This window comes from Podarcis gaigeae, assembly GCF_964106915.1.
Source record: "Podarcis gaigeae genome assembly, chromosome: 1".
NCBI lineage: Eukaryota > Metazoa > Chordata > Lepidosauria > Squamata > Lacertidae > Podarcis > Podarcis gaigeae.
In genome coordinates, this window is record NC_139678.1 from 23,320,269 (window position 1) to 23,333,312 (window position 13,044).

At 43.4% G+C, this 13,044-nt stretch overlaps 1 protein-coding gene across 5 annotated transcripts in view; it reads left to right on the top strand.

Annotated features, from left to right (window-relative positions):
- The first annotated feature begins 6 nt into the window (after window positions 1-6).
- TTC7B (tetratricopeptide repeat domain 7B) overlaps window positions 7-13,044 on the top strand; it is a 110,536-nt gene continuing 97,498 nt past the window's right edge. For 3 of the 5 annotated variants that reach the window (XM_083732861.1, XM_083732862.1, XM_083732865.1), the window contains exons 1-2: window positions 7-19; window positions 11,967-12,121. In XM_083732861.1, the coding sequence (XP_083588987.1) occupies window positions 11,972-12,121 (150 nt within the window). In that variant the 5' untranslated portion in view covers window positions 7-19; window positions 11,967-11,971. Of the gene's footprint in view, window positions 20-287; window positions 499-11,966; window positions 12,122-13,044 lie in introns of those variants that run through there. The other 2 variants (XM_083732864.1, XM_083732863.1) reach the window with 2 other exon arrangements.

The window sequence follows — 13,044 nt, forward strand, 5'->3', positions numbered from 1 at the left end:
GCCAAGCTCATCGCGAACGGTGCGGCCCTGCGGGGGGGGGAGGGGGGAAGGGAAGCCGCGGGGCCGGACCCCCCCGACCCACCTGCTCCTCCTCCGGCGAGGGTGGAAGGCGCAGGGGCGGTGGAGGCAGAGCTTCCCCCCAAGTGGGCAGCCGCGGTGCGTCAGGGGATGGGTGCCCTCGCGTGGCAGCGGGTAGCCCGCCTTATCGGTTGCACAACAACAAGAGCGGCGCCTCTGGGCATGTGCAGAATGCGGCCCTCCGCCGCCGGGCCACATGAGCGCCCCTGAGGGCAGAGGCTCCCAGGTCGGAGGGGACGGCGTCGGCGTCCTGCCCTTCCCCACAGAGGAAGCTCTGGGTGCTCAATTGAGTGGGGTGGGGGGTGGCACTTCTATGACCCCTTCCCCGCGGCTGTGGGTGGTACCCTGCCACCTGAGGTGCCTTGTGTTTTTGCATGTTGATGCTGCAGAGTGATGTCGGTAGTCTGTGCATGCTATACGGTATCTCTCTCTCTCCTTTAATATCGTCCCCTGGCATAAAGTCTGAAGTATCTTGGGTTGAAAACTAGCAGGGAATTTCCTGCGGTTAATGCTGTGGTGTTAGGCCAGCCTCAAATTTAAGCCTCGAAGAGCAGCGTTAGGATGTGAACTGATGGTTCTGGTTTGTTTGTTTTATTGGTCAGATGCTCTAATGCTTCCGTTTTATTTGTTTCATACAAGCAAGGAGTTGCGTATAAGTATTTATGCCTTCAGGTCTTTGAAGATGGTGCTGAAACAGCGTGCACCTGTGTGATTTTATCTAATAGAGGTCTAAGGACTTCTGGCTAAAGCTTTTTAAGCTTGCATCTTATCTGAACACCAGTAGAGTTTCCTGCCACTTAACCAGAATTAGTGCCTCCATAATTTGGCATTAGCAAAAAGGACTTCCAGGGAGGCCTGAGAATCTGTGGCTTGCTTGGCAAGTAACAGTAGCATCAATGAGCAAGTGTGCTGGGAGGAAAACACAGCCACTTCACTCCTCCCCTGGTTTTGGTACTGCTGCAATACCAGGAGCTAAACTATGGTTTGTTTTAGCGTCATGTGTTAACCTGGGCTCATTATTTGTTCAGCTCCATAGAAGCCAAGGTTTGCTCATGCCTTAGCTTCAATTTCCATAATTTCAGTACTCCTCACACAGAGAAATTGTGGCTGGATCTGATCTGCTCATTTTGACTGGCCCTCTAAATGGTTTCCCTGTTTGAGAAATTGATCTCATAGTATCACCAATATTGATATAGTATAGCTAATATTGACAATCTGACAATGTTCATACTGAGGAGCAATAAAGTTATATAGACACAGGCATTTATGAGCCCTAGAATAGGAATACATGCATTGAAGAGTAGGGGGGAAAGCAATACCTAAAAACAACAACTACAAGTTCCTATCAGGTTGTACTGCCAGGGCCTATGAAAAGAAAGTTATGAGTTGTTTTAACATGAGGAAACAATGGTAAACCTGTTCCTCTTTCATGTGTTGGGTAATGTTTGCTTTAACTAATAAAAAGTGGAACCATAAAGTTAAGGTAAAGGACCCCTGGATGGTTAGGTTCAGTCAAAGGCGACTGTGGGATGGAGCGCTCATCTCGTTTCAGGCCGAGGGAGCCGGCGTTTGTCCACAGACAGCTTTCAGGGTCATGTGGCCAGCATGACTAAACCACTTCTGGCATACAGAGGACCGTGATGAGTGCTAGAGTACACGGAAACGCTGTTTACGTTCCCACCACAGCGATATCTGTTTATCCACTTGCACTGGTGTGCTTTTGAACTGCTAGGTTGGCAGAAGCTGGGACAAAGCAACAGGAGCTCACCACTGTTGTGCAGATTCGAACCACTGACCTTCCGATCGGCAAGCCCAAGAGGCTCAGTGATTAAGACCACAACACCACCCGTGTCCCAGTGGAAACAGAATACAATACTGAACACCCCTTGATGGGATTCTGATGCATTGAGCTATGGTGTAAAATGGTCTTTCTTTCTGTAAGCAGAGTACTGGAATTGGGAATTTGATCAATCTAAAAAGATTTGGTCCAATATTGGTCATGCATTTTAAAAAACATTTGTATGGGATCAACAAAGATGGTAACTATCAACAGGTTTCATACATAAGCTTCTTACAAAAGAGAGAGAGAGATGTTGTTGTAAAACAGTAATGATTAATTCATGTTTATCCCACCCCTCCTCCAAGGAGCTCATGTTTCCTTATGGAGTCCTTTTATTCTGACAACAACCCTGTAAGGTACCTTAGACTAAGGCTGGGCAGGTGACTGGTCTAACCACTGTCTGATGTGTTTCATGGCTGAGTGAGAATTTAAGCCTACGGCCCCCTGGTTCCAGCCTCATCCTTTGTTCACTATGCTGTGGCCATTGCCACCTATAGCTGTGTTCCTGTTTGAATATGCCTATGCAGGCGTCCTCCCACTTAACCCGGGGTTTACGTTCCAGGCCCCCACATGCGTAAGTGAAATCGCTTAAAGTGTGGAGCTCCCCAGTATAATAAGGAGGGTGTGTGGGGCAGTGGCGTAGCGTGGGGGGTGCAGGGGGGGCCGGCCACACCGGGCTCAACATCTGGGGGTTAGGGTTAAGGGGCGCAAATCCACGGGTTAGGGGGTGCAAATCCACGGGTTAGGGGGCGCAAATCCACGGGTTAGGGGGCGCAAATTACTTGCCTTGCCCCGGGTGCTGACAACCCATGCTACGCCACTGGTGTGGGGAGAGAGAGAGACTCGTCCTGTAAATCACTTGGGGCCACTGTTCAACCTGTCCCGAGCCTGCCTGTCTGGCTGCATGTAACGTTGGCTGGCCGTGAAGGGAGAATGCCAAGAAGGGCATCCATAAAACTAGTGCCAGGATCGGGATGTGGATGCACAGTGGAGATGGGGAGAAGGCGCCTCCTGCCCCACACTGCTGGTTGATCAAAGGCCACCTTCCCTCTCCTGAGTAACTTCAGGGCAGTAGCTCCAGTGTGGGAGCTACTCCAGTAGAGCCAGTGTGGTGTAGTGGTTAAGAGCGGTGGACTCGTAATCTGGTGAACCGGGTTCGCGTTTCCGCTCTTCCACATGCAGCTGCTGGGTGACCTTGGGCCAGTCACACTTCTCTGAAGTCTCTCAGCCTCACTCATCTCACAGAGTGTTAGTTGTGGGGGAGGAAGGGAAAGGAGAATGTAAGCCGCTTTGAGACTCCTTTGGTTAGTGATAAAGCGGGATATCAAATCCAAACTCTTCTTCTTCTCCAAGTAAGGAAAGGCCTGTTCATTCATTCATTCATTTTGCAGCGACCTGCATAAATGTAGTTGTGCACAAGTAGGATGCACATAAGGATTTGTGTAAAAAGGTAAAAGATAAAGGACCCCTGGACGGTTAAGTCCGGTCAAAGGCGACTATGTACCTGTATTTATATCAGGGAGCTAATATGAGAAGTTGTGTGATGCTTCTAGGCTTGCCCATGATTGCTGCCATAACGATTAATTCCACCATAAATACATTTTTACACGTAAGCTGCCATCTACACAGTGGCATTTGACAATATTAGACTGGTCAGTTGCACAGCTTGTCAGCCCTATGGTTAAGAGTGTGTTGTTATATGCAACTGTCCTGAAAATAACATTTTTTTAATTAAAAAAAAATCCTCTATGTTAATGTAGCATTTGCTGTTATAAATTGCAAGGTGGTCGTTAGCTACTGTGAACATTTGTGGTGTCGTACTTTCAGTCTTTAGTACAGTGTCTTTCAAAATGCATTACAGGGAGCTGTGGGATTCTTGAAAGAGAAGCTATATAAAATTCTTAATAAAGAATAAATAAAATAAGAAGGAACAACTTTTAAAGAAGAACCTTAAGCATGTATATGAAGAAGTAAGTCCCACTTTTTCCAGTCGGATTTACTTCCCAGTCCACGTGTTTTGTTTAGCAGACTTAGGTTGCAAGCTTATGCAGTTAACTTGGAAGTAAAAGTAGAACTTCCTTTTGAATAAACATGTTTGGGTCAGACAGGCTCTAATTGTTATATGTACATACTTGGGATAAGTTTTACTGAAATGAGTAATTTGTGGTGGGCATCTGCAAGCTATAAAAATAATGTTAGTGCAGAAAGAAACATTTGCAGCTATCACTTCAGTTGAACCACAAACCTCTGTTAACATGATTATTTAAAATTCCAGATTGTCACTATTTTTGGTTGGCCTTCAGTCATGTTCCGGCTAATTCAAATTGCATTGCTCCCCCCAAATCAGACTTTTTGTGATAAGGAAAGTGGTGACAACACTGGAATGAATGGGATAACTTAATATAACCTTAACAAATTGGAATGAATGAACAACTAAATGGTCATTGTTATCTAACCTTCCTTCAAATATGTGCAAATAAATCTGGATTAATGTCCAGTAAACTGGTCATTTGGAAGCAACCTAACAAGCTTTACTAAAGCTATGTTGGTCTTTTCACATGTGCACTCACGAGGTCCTACACACTTGCCACCAACCAAGAAGTACAGTAGTTACTACTGAAGATTATAGGATATAACTTATGAATCTCTATGTAGAAGGAGGCAGTTTCCTGCTCAAAGAAGAGTAAGGCTTGAATGAGGTTTTGATCATATTTTTTTTACATCTTCATATCTACATGTTACTCCCTCCCCAACTAGCTCTTTTATTTCTTGTAAACAAGTCTGTTAACTGTTTAAAAAGCCAAAAACACAAAGTGTGCTGACAAGATTAGAGGATACGAATATGTCATTAAACCTATCTTCATTGATTGTGTGCATTTGATATTTTGAGTTCCACTGTGCTTTGGTTTAGTGAAGCATTCCAAGCTTGTGGTTATTAGCAGTACTATCTGCAGAGGAGTATTGAGAGCTTTTCCATCAACAGCGATTCTCATACCAATGGCTTTAAAGGCTTTTAGGGGATATTTGAGATACCACACTTCTCTTGTAGCAAAGCACTCTGTGGTATTCCAATACTGCTCCCTGTTTAGTTACGATATCCCTCCAGGCATTCTTTTAAGTAAGCTTCTCTATTTATGTTTTGGAGTAAGGGAAAGCATGGTACCGGGATATGGTGATGAGAGTGTACTACGATTAAAGAATGGGGTATGTTGTTGCTGCCAGGGGCTATCACGGATTAAAAAGCAATGTGATTGACATAAAGTCCTAAATGTATTTATTTGAGAGTACATGCCATACCAGCAGAATTTGCTTGTAGATGTTATGCTAAGAAATATTATATATTTATTTACACCAAAGAGTTTTGGACCATAGGGTGAAGTTTAAATCTGGAAGGTGCTGAACTCTTATGACTGAGAAGCTGTCAGAGAAATGGTTTTGTTGGGTTGCTGGAAGAAATGAAACAAGTACTAGAGTAGGAGGGCTGCTTCACTCCCCCCCCCCACAAAAAAATGGAAAGCACAGTTGCAACAAACCATTGTTTTAAAAAAGCATGCCACATGTTTGTTAAGGACCTGTGATTGGCTACAACTTCCTCTTGGACTGCATAGTTGGTGACAAACTGGGATTGGCTGAGATAGAAGAAATAAACGGCTGGTTTTGGCTATGAAACTAACCACAGTTTTTCATGTGAAGCTGTGGTTAGTTGAAAATGGAAAGGAGAAACTTTGGGGACATGACATATACAATGCTTAACCTTTTGACATACAGGCAGCAACCATTTTGTGCGGGGTCTTCCGTTCCTGGCCCCTATGTGTGTGTAACCACAATCCCACCACATTCTGCCCTGCCCCGTTCCACCCCATTCCTCCCTGTTTTGAGTCCAGAAGGACCTCAGCATTGGTGGTCGCACATCAGTTGAAGGTGCACAGAATGGTCACCATCTGTATTTTATCTGAGAAAGGAAGCCCACAAAGTTTTTCATTCACATACAATATTGCTAACTCCTTTGCACACACACAGAATTACAGCCTGGGGGTGATAACCAACTTAAGTTATGTAAGTTCATTGATTTCTGATTTCTGAGTATGGTTAATGTTGGATATTACTCTGCCAGTGTAATCTTAACCATGTCTACTCAGAAGTAAGTACTATTGAATTCAAAGAGACTTACCGGTACTTACAGATAAGTGGGTATAGGATGTAGTCTTAGGGCAGTGTTAGAAACTCGGATATATAAGCTAGGTGCCAAATGGCTCCTTAAACCAGGGTTACAGTCGCCAAAACAGAATGTCTAGTTGCCATTTGAGGCCAGACAGCTCGGATGTCGTATTTTTTGTTTTGACTTTTTGGTTCCTGACATTCATTCTGATCACGGATAGAATTCTAAAGGATGCCTTATTAGTGTGTGAAAACAAGCAAGACCCAAGGATCCTCAGGCATGCACCTGGCTGGTAACCAGGTGCAAAATGTGCCTGGCGAATTTCAAACGCTGCCTTAGGGTGAGATCAAACAGGGTTTTACCTCCTCCTCTTGCTGCTGCTGCTGCTGCATAGCCCAAAATCTGGGATTCTATGGAGGGATCCTATGAAAGAGATTTTGAGGGTTCATGGGGAGCTGTTGTGCCAGGTTTGGCAACAATATACTGAGAGGTGGCCAAACCTATGACCAAAAAGTGGGAGAAATCATGGCAAAGTAACATTTTGGCCTGTCATCTTGATTCAAATGTGGCCCGGCATCCAAGCGTGGATGAAGTGCGTCAGCCCCACCTCGGAACCCTCATGCCATGTTTAGCAACATTATATTCAAGAGGCATCCAAATGTGCAGAGAATAAACAGGTGGGCAGACAAGATAAACCATTCTCCCCCAATAGGGGTGGCATAGAAATTTAATAAAATCATACTCCCTAGAAAGTACCATATTTTTTGCTCTATAAGACTCACTTTTTCCCTCCTAAAAAGTAAGGGGAAATGTGTATGCGTCTTATGGAGTGAATGCAGGCTGCGCACCTATCCCAGAAGCCAGAACAGCAAGAGGGATTACTGCTTTCACTGCTCAGCGATCCCTCTTGTTGTTCTGGCTTCTGAGATTCAGAATATTTTTTTTCTTGTTTTCCTCCTCCAAAAACTAGGTGCGTCTTGTCGTCTGGTGTGTCTTATAGAGCGAAAAATACAGTATGTTAGGCACCATACACACCGCAAACTGTTCTATTGGCTACAATAAAATGCTTATTTAAATCCTAATTTCAGCAGGGGCAGGGAACGCTATGGGCAATGCGAATCTGCAGGTGCAAAATTGGCAAACCCCTGTACTAGCAGTTCAGACATAAGTCTTCTCCCTTGTCTGTCTGTCTGTCTGTCTGTCTGTCTGTCTGTCTGTCTGTCTGTCCGTCCGTCCGTCCGTCTGTCTGTCTGTCTGTCTGTCTACATGTCTCTCTCCCCCCCCCACTGCCCCATACCACAGGACATTATTCGGCATTGCTGCAGCCCTAAAATCTATTGTTAAGGCTATTGAAATCTATTGTTTCTTGATAATTATACAAATCAAGATCTTTTTCAGTATTTTAGGGATATGAGCAGCAGCATTCACCTTAATGTGTAGTTCTTATATACCAGGAACCAAAACTGGTAAGAATTTCCTTCCTTTGCTGCTTAGCTGTTGCCATAACCTTCTGTGATATTCCTGTTTCTTTTTCTAAATAGCATTATGAAGCAGTTATGCAGATCTCTTAGCAACTAATCTCATAAGTAGACTGCCCTAAAGTGGTTGTGTTTTTTTGTGCATGATAAAGACATGGATTTGTTCTGTTTTCTTGACCCTGCCTCTCTCTGGTTCAATTATATTAAAGTAATCAGAATTGCAGGCAGTTATTCAGTAACACCTATGCACTGGAACATTGGTGCAAATTGCTTACTTCAGTTTCCATCCATGCCTCTCCCTTAGAGTGAACTGCAATTTCTCTAGTATAGCCATTCTTTGGTGTTGAAGATAATCCTGTTTTTCTCTACTTAATACTGTTACAGGACTTGTTTTCCTCATTGCTGTTGTCTTCTCAGAGTGGATATCTTAAAGTGTTTTTGCTGCTCTTCAGAAAATGCAGTGTCAGGAAACCTCACTTGACTAGGAAGGCAGGGGACAGCAATGTGGTTTCCATAAAAAGTAGTCATGTAGTATGTAGGGAGAAAATGCCACTGCTGGTATAGACATATTTCCCCCTGTTAATGCCACATGCATTTTTTGAGCAATTCTAAAGCTTGAGACGTGGCAATTTGTTAACCTTCGCAAGTGATGCAATCAGTATTGGTAGCCTTCTGTCCTTGCTGGCTTTCTTGTGCAACTAAACAATCGACTCCTTATGCTGTTCTATAAATATTTGATTGCGGATTTTTCTGGTTATCTAATTCAGTATACAAGGAAATTGGCCACTTCCAAGCTATTCAAAATCAGCAGCGGGTTAAGAACTACTTTTTTTTTTTAAGTTAAGTGAAGTATGAAACCTCAATAGACATTTTGTCAGTCTTTAACTTCATGCCCTATAACAACTAGCCACTGGTTTCCCCGACTCCTTAATTCTTGACTTCACTCTTTGGCAATCACTGCTTTGAAGATTCTTTTTGGTGTTTTGAGCTTCCAGTATATGGTAAGGTGGTGTCTAAGAATGGCCTTTATACCATGATCGCATGAAACAAGTTTCATTGGCTGTTCCAGGTTAATAATTCTCTCTCTCTATTGGTTACTTTTAGGTACTTAGAGTTTATCATCTAGTATGGTGGTTCCCAAATAGCTCAGTAATGCAGATTCTGTTTTTCGGACTCCCTGGGGTCCACAGACTACCAATTGGGAACCACTGATCTAGTATGAATAATGTCAAGTACTGTACTGAAAACCTCCCGATGTTACTTTATTTCCATCCTGTTCATAGTCTCAGTGTTCCATCTCTTTACTGTTCCTTGGGCTCTGATTTCTTCTGCTTAAATTATCCCAGCCAGTTGAGGATTACATTGCAAGTGCAATGACATTATGCTGCTAGCCAGTCAGATTCATTCAAATGACATCACAAAGTCAACTCAGAGTCAAAGCTAGAAGTGTTACCCTCTCTTTGAATGGGGCTTGAGGTGGAACGCACATTGTGATAATTTTTGCACCTTTGCTTATTAGTGCTGGAAGGAGGGGAAATTTTCATGGCGGATGCAAATACAGTTGTACCTCAAAATTCGAATGCCTTGCAAGTCAAACATTTTGGCTCCTGAATAACGCAAACCCAGAAGTGAGTGTTGCGGTTTGTGAATGTTATTTGGAACCTGAACATCCGACATGGGTTCCGTGGCTTCCGATTGGCTGCAGGCGCTTCCTGCAGCCAATCGGAAGCCGCACCTTGGTTTCTGAAAGTTTTGGAAGTCGAACAGACTTCTGAAATGGATTCCGTTCGACTTCTGAGGTACGACTGTAGTTCAGCTCGGCCTCAAACAGTTACAAAATGATACAGGGATTTATATTTTATTCTTTTGTAGGGGAGCAAATTGGTCATTAAAATTATTATTTAATAGGCCACAATCATATTTCTTGCAACAGCCCTGCTTTGTTGTCATGGGGCTTAGCTCAGCTATACTAGGGTGTAGTTTGGAGTGTAAAACAGGATTGACCAGAGGCCACAGAAATATGTATAGGAAAGACGGCTCTACAATCTTCCTCTAAATTTCTATAAAGCTATTGGCTGTGCACAGCCTGGAATGTAGACTTAATAAACAACAACCTAGAAATGCTAAGAGTTAGTAAGGCAAATCAGTTCCTTTTGTCTCAAAGTGGAAATGGCTTTTCAAACTGTCTAGGGTCCAAAGTAAACATTTACAACTGTAGCTGCATGTAATGATAGCGTGACTTTTGTTGTGGCCCACTACTAGTGGGGGAATCAATCCTCTTGCCTGAAACTGCCCTCCCAATTGTTTTTCTCCTATGGATAAGGCACCAGTTTGCAGCGTAAATATAGGTCAGGGCATTTGTAGAGAAGTGAATTCGACAATTGGACAAATGGGCTAGCAGGATCAAGCCTCCTGCCTCCAACCACTGCAAATCTTCTGCCTCCTGAAGGCCCTTTGCAAAGGAGAAGCAGCTGTTAGATTAAATTTACACTTAGCTATGGCTCTTGGGGCCCTAACTATTGGAATGATTGATTTCCACGCTTATGCCAATAGCTCCCCAACTCATTCTTAGAGCCGAACATCACGTTCTTCATGCTAATAATTTCTGCTTGGGCAAAGCAGTTATTAGAAATTATAACTATGGCTTATGGGCCAGAGTGAGATGTCAACTATGTTTACAAAAGCTGTAGAACACTCCTTCCTTCAGTAATATATGAACAGCAGTTCCCGTTACTTTGGTAATTATTGCATAGCAGAATGTCTTAGGGGTATGATGCACACTGTTAACAAGATGGATTTACGGTTTTGTTTACCCACAAATCAGATAGGAGTTTGCTGAATGTGCCTCTCTCAGATTCCTGGCAAGTAGACATGGGCATAAATCTTTCTGGGATTACAGTTTTCATTAAATGAATGTTCATGCAGTAGACAGTTGAAGTTCTCAAAGTGTCTGTCACCTGTGTGTGGTTACAGACAGTTAACCAAGATTGTTTGTATGCTGGTCGAAGATAACTCAAATAAAATTCATTTCTGAGTTTTTTTTCTGTCTAGAATCTTAAAACCCCTAGATTCAATATACTTGGAACAACGCTACTGGTATAGCAAGCAGATTTGACACACACATAGTTATGCATGCCCTGTTCTATTTTGCGTACATAACTAATTCTGTTATGCATGCTTAATTCTGAAAGTTGTTGTACAGCAATTATGTGTCACTGTATAAAGCATCCAAAATTTGCTTAAATGCAATGCAGAGATTTTAAAGGATAAGACAATACCTGCCCAAAGGCTCATTATCTAATAGATAATAGATAATAGATGCAATACTGTGCGGAAAAGCATGAGGAGGAGGGCAAGCAAATTCAGATATCAGTGCCTGTCTGTGGAATTTTTAAAAGGAGCCTAAATACCGTACATTAAATCAATATGGGCTGTGCAAGCTGTTGGTCACAGTGTTGTGCGGTCCTCTGTTGCACAAGTACACGGTTATAACTTGGCAGTTGATGGGCGGGTAGAAAAGTGTAGAAGATATATGAAATTAGAAGGGAAGAAGAGAACTGAAGTAGGTGCATGACCCTCCTCGCCCATGAAAATGCATTTTACAAGGTTTCTTCAGTTCAAATGGCGCATTAAATATAGAACTACTGATATCCTGACATCCTTTTTAAGGAACAGGAAAAGCCACTCCTAGGAGAGAGACACAAGAGCGGAGAAGGGAGAGTGGCATTTCCCCTCTTGCTGTGTCCCTGTTGCAGTGCCCCCCCCAGCCACGTTTTTCACTGCAGGGAAAAAGCCATGCAATTCTCTGAATGTTTGTGTAGACCCTTGGGAAGAGGCAATTTGGAGTTGGGAAACAGCACGCTAATTGTCACCTCTCCCCTTGAACTCTTCATCTAGTTCCATCTAGTTTTGTGCCCAGCAAAAACGTTCCTCTTTAACCAGGCCTTTGGTTGACTGACATTCAATGCCCTTTTAAAATGTGTGTGTGTAGGGGTTATTGGGTTGTTGTTTTCATTTTGATTATGTATTCTGTGTTTTTATATCATAATTTTATCCTGTGAACCACCTTGAGACCTGCGGGTGTAGGGCAGTATCCACATTTAATTAACGAATTAATAAATAATCTTTTCCTGTTCTATAAGGGCTAGTGGGCTACCACTGTACATATGTAACATGCAACATTCCTTTTGGACTATGAGTCAAGAACTCTGTTCAGAGAAGTGTTTCATGCTGCAAGAGAAGCTATGGGAATGAAAGCATTATTATTATTTACTCTCTTGAAAACAATTTCTGCCGCTGTGTGTTTCACAAACATGGCTGTAGGCTTTCTGTGTCCTCTTATGATCGGCGTCTGGTGTTAGCAGCATGTGCAGACCATTGATCTGCTTAATGATCTCGTCTCTCTCCATAGATGACATGGCAGAGCTCCTCCTTGGCGAATCCAAGCTGGAACTTTTTCTGAAGGAGAACCCTCTTAAGCAGGGCGCGAGCCCCTGTGGTCCCCGGCCAAAGTTAATTGAAGTCAGGAAGCACCTCACTGCAGCGCTTGACCGAGGAAACCTAAAGGTACTTGCCACTTCTAAAACAGTATCTGGGAATTTTTGAGTTAACAAATAAAGTCTGCATCAGGCTTTTGGAATCAGGTTTGAGAAATATTTTTCCATTGCTGTGTTTGGATTTTGCGAGGTGGACACATTTTCTATATTCTTATTTCCACACTGCCCTTCTTCCCAGCTGGGAGCTCCAAATAGTGTACACAGTCCTTAAAATGTCTTAAACCACCAACTTTCTGTTAACCCGCCGCACAACGTTATGAGGCATTAACCACTTCCTGGATCCACATGGTCTATCCCTTTCTACTGAATCTCACCCGCCATGTTGTGCAAGGATCAAGGGAGTGCATGGCTTGCCTGACCCCTGCAAGCACCCTGTCCACATCGTTGGGTTACTATAGCAAACCGATTCCACAAAATATGACAAAAAAGTGATTGACTACCTTCCGCTGGACTGGCAGCAATTGTGGCGTTGAGTTCCAATTGCATATGAACCTGACACCTCAAAGTGCTTTACAAATCTATCACCAAAGGCTATTGGGTGACTAGCTGTTTCTGCCTGGACTTCAGTAGCCCATTCACCACTCAAGAAGGCTCTGCTGGGTGGTTCACTGACGATGCAGCAAAGTAGGCTTTCTTGCTGCCTATGTCATCTGATAGGTTCAGTTCTGTGCTCTCACTCATGTCTGGTTGTATTTGCTACAAGAATTGAGCTCCACCTGTTGGCTGGCTCAGTTCATTGCCAGGAGCTCCTTTTTGGGCTGTCTGAGGACGGAGGGGGAGCAATCATGATGATGGCTCTGCCCATCAGGCTTCATTTCGCTTTAGAATTATTTACAGTAGGTATTTGGTGTCCAATAATGGACGCGGGTAGCACTGTGGTCTAAATCACTGAGCCTCTTTGGCTTGCTGATCGGAAGGTCGGCGGTTCGAATC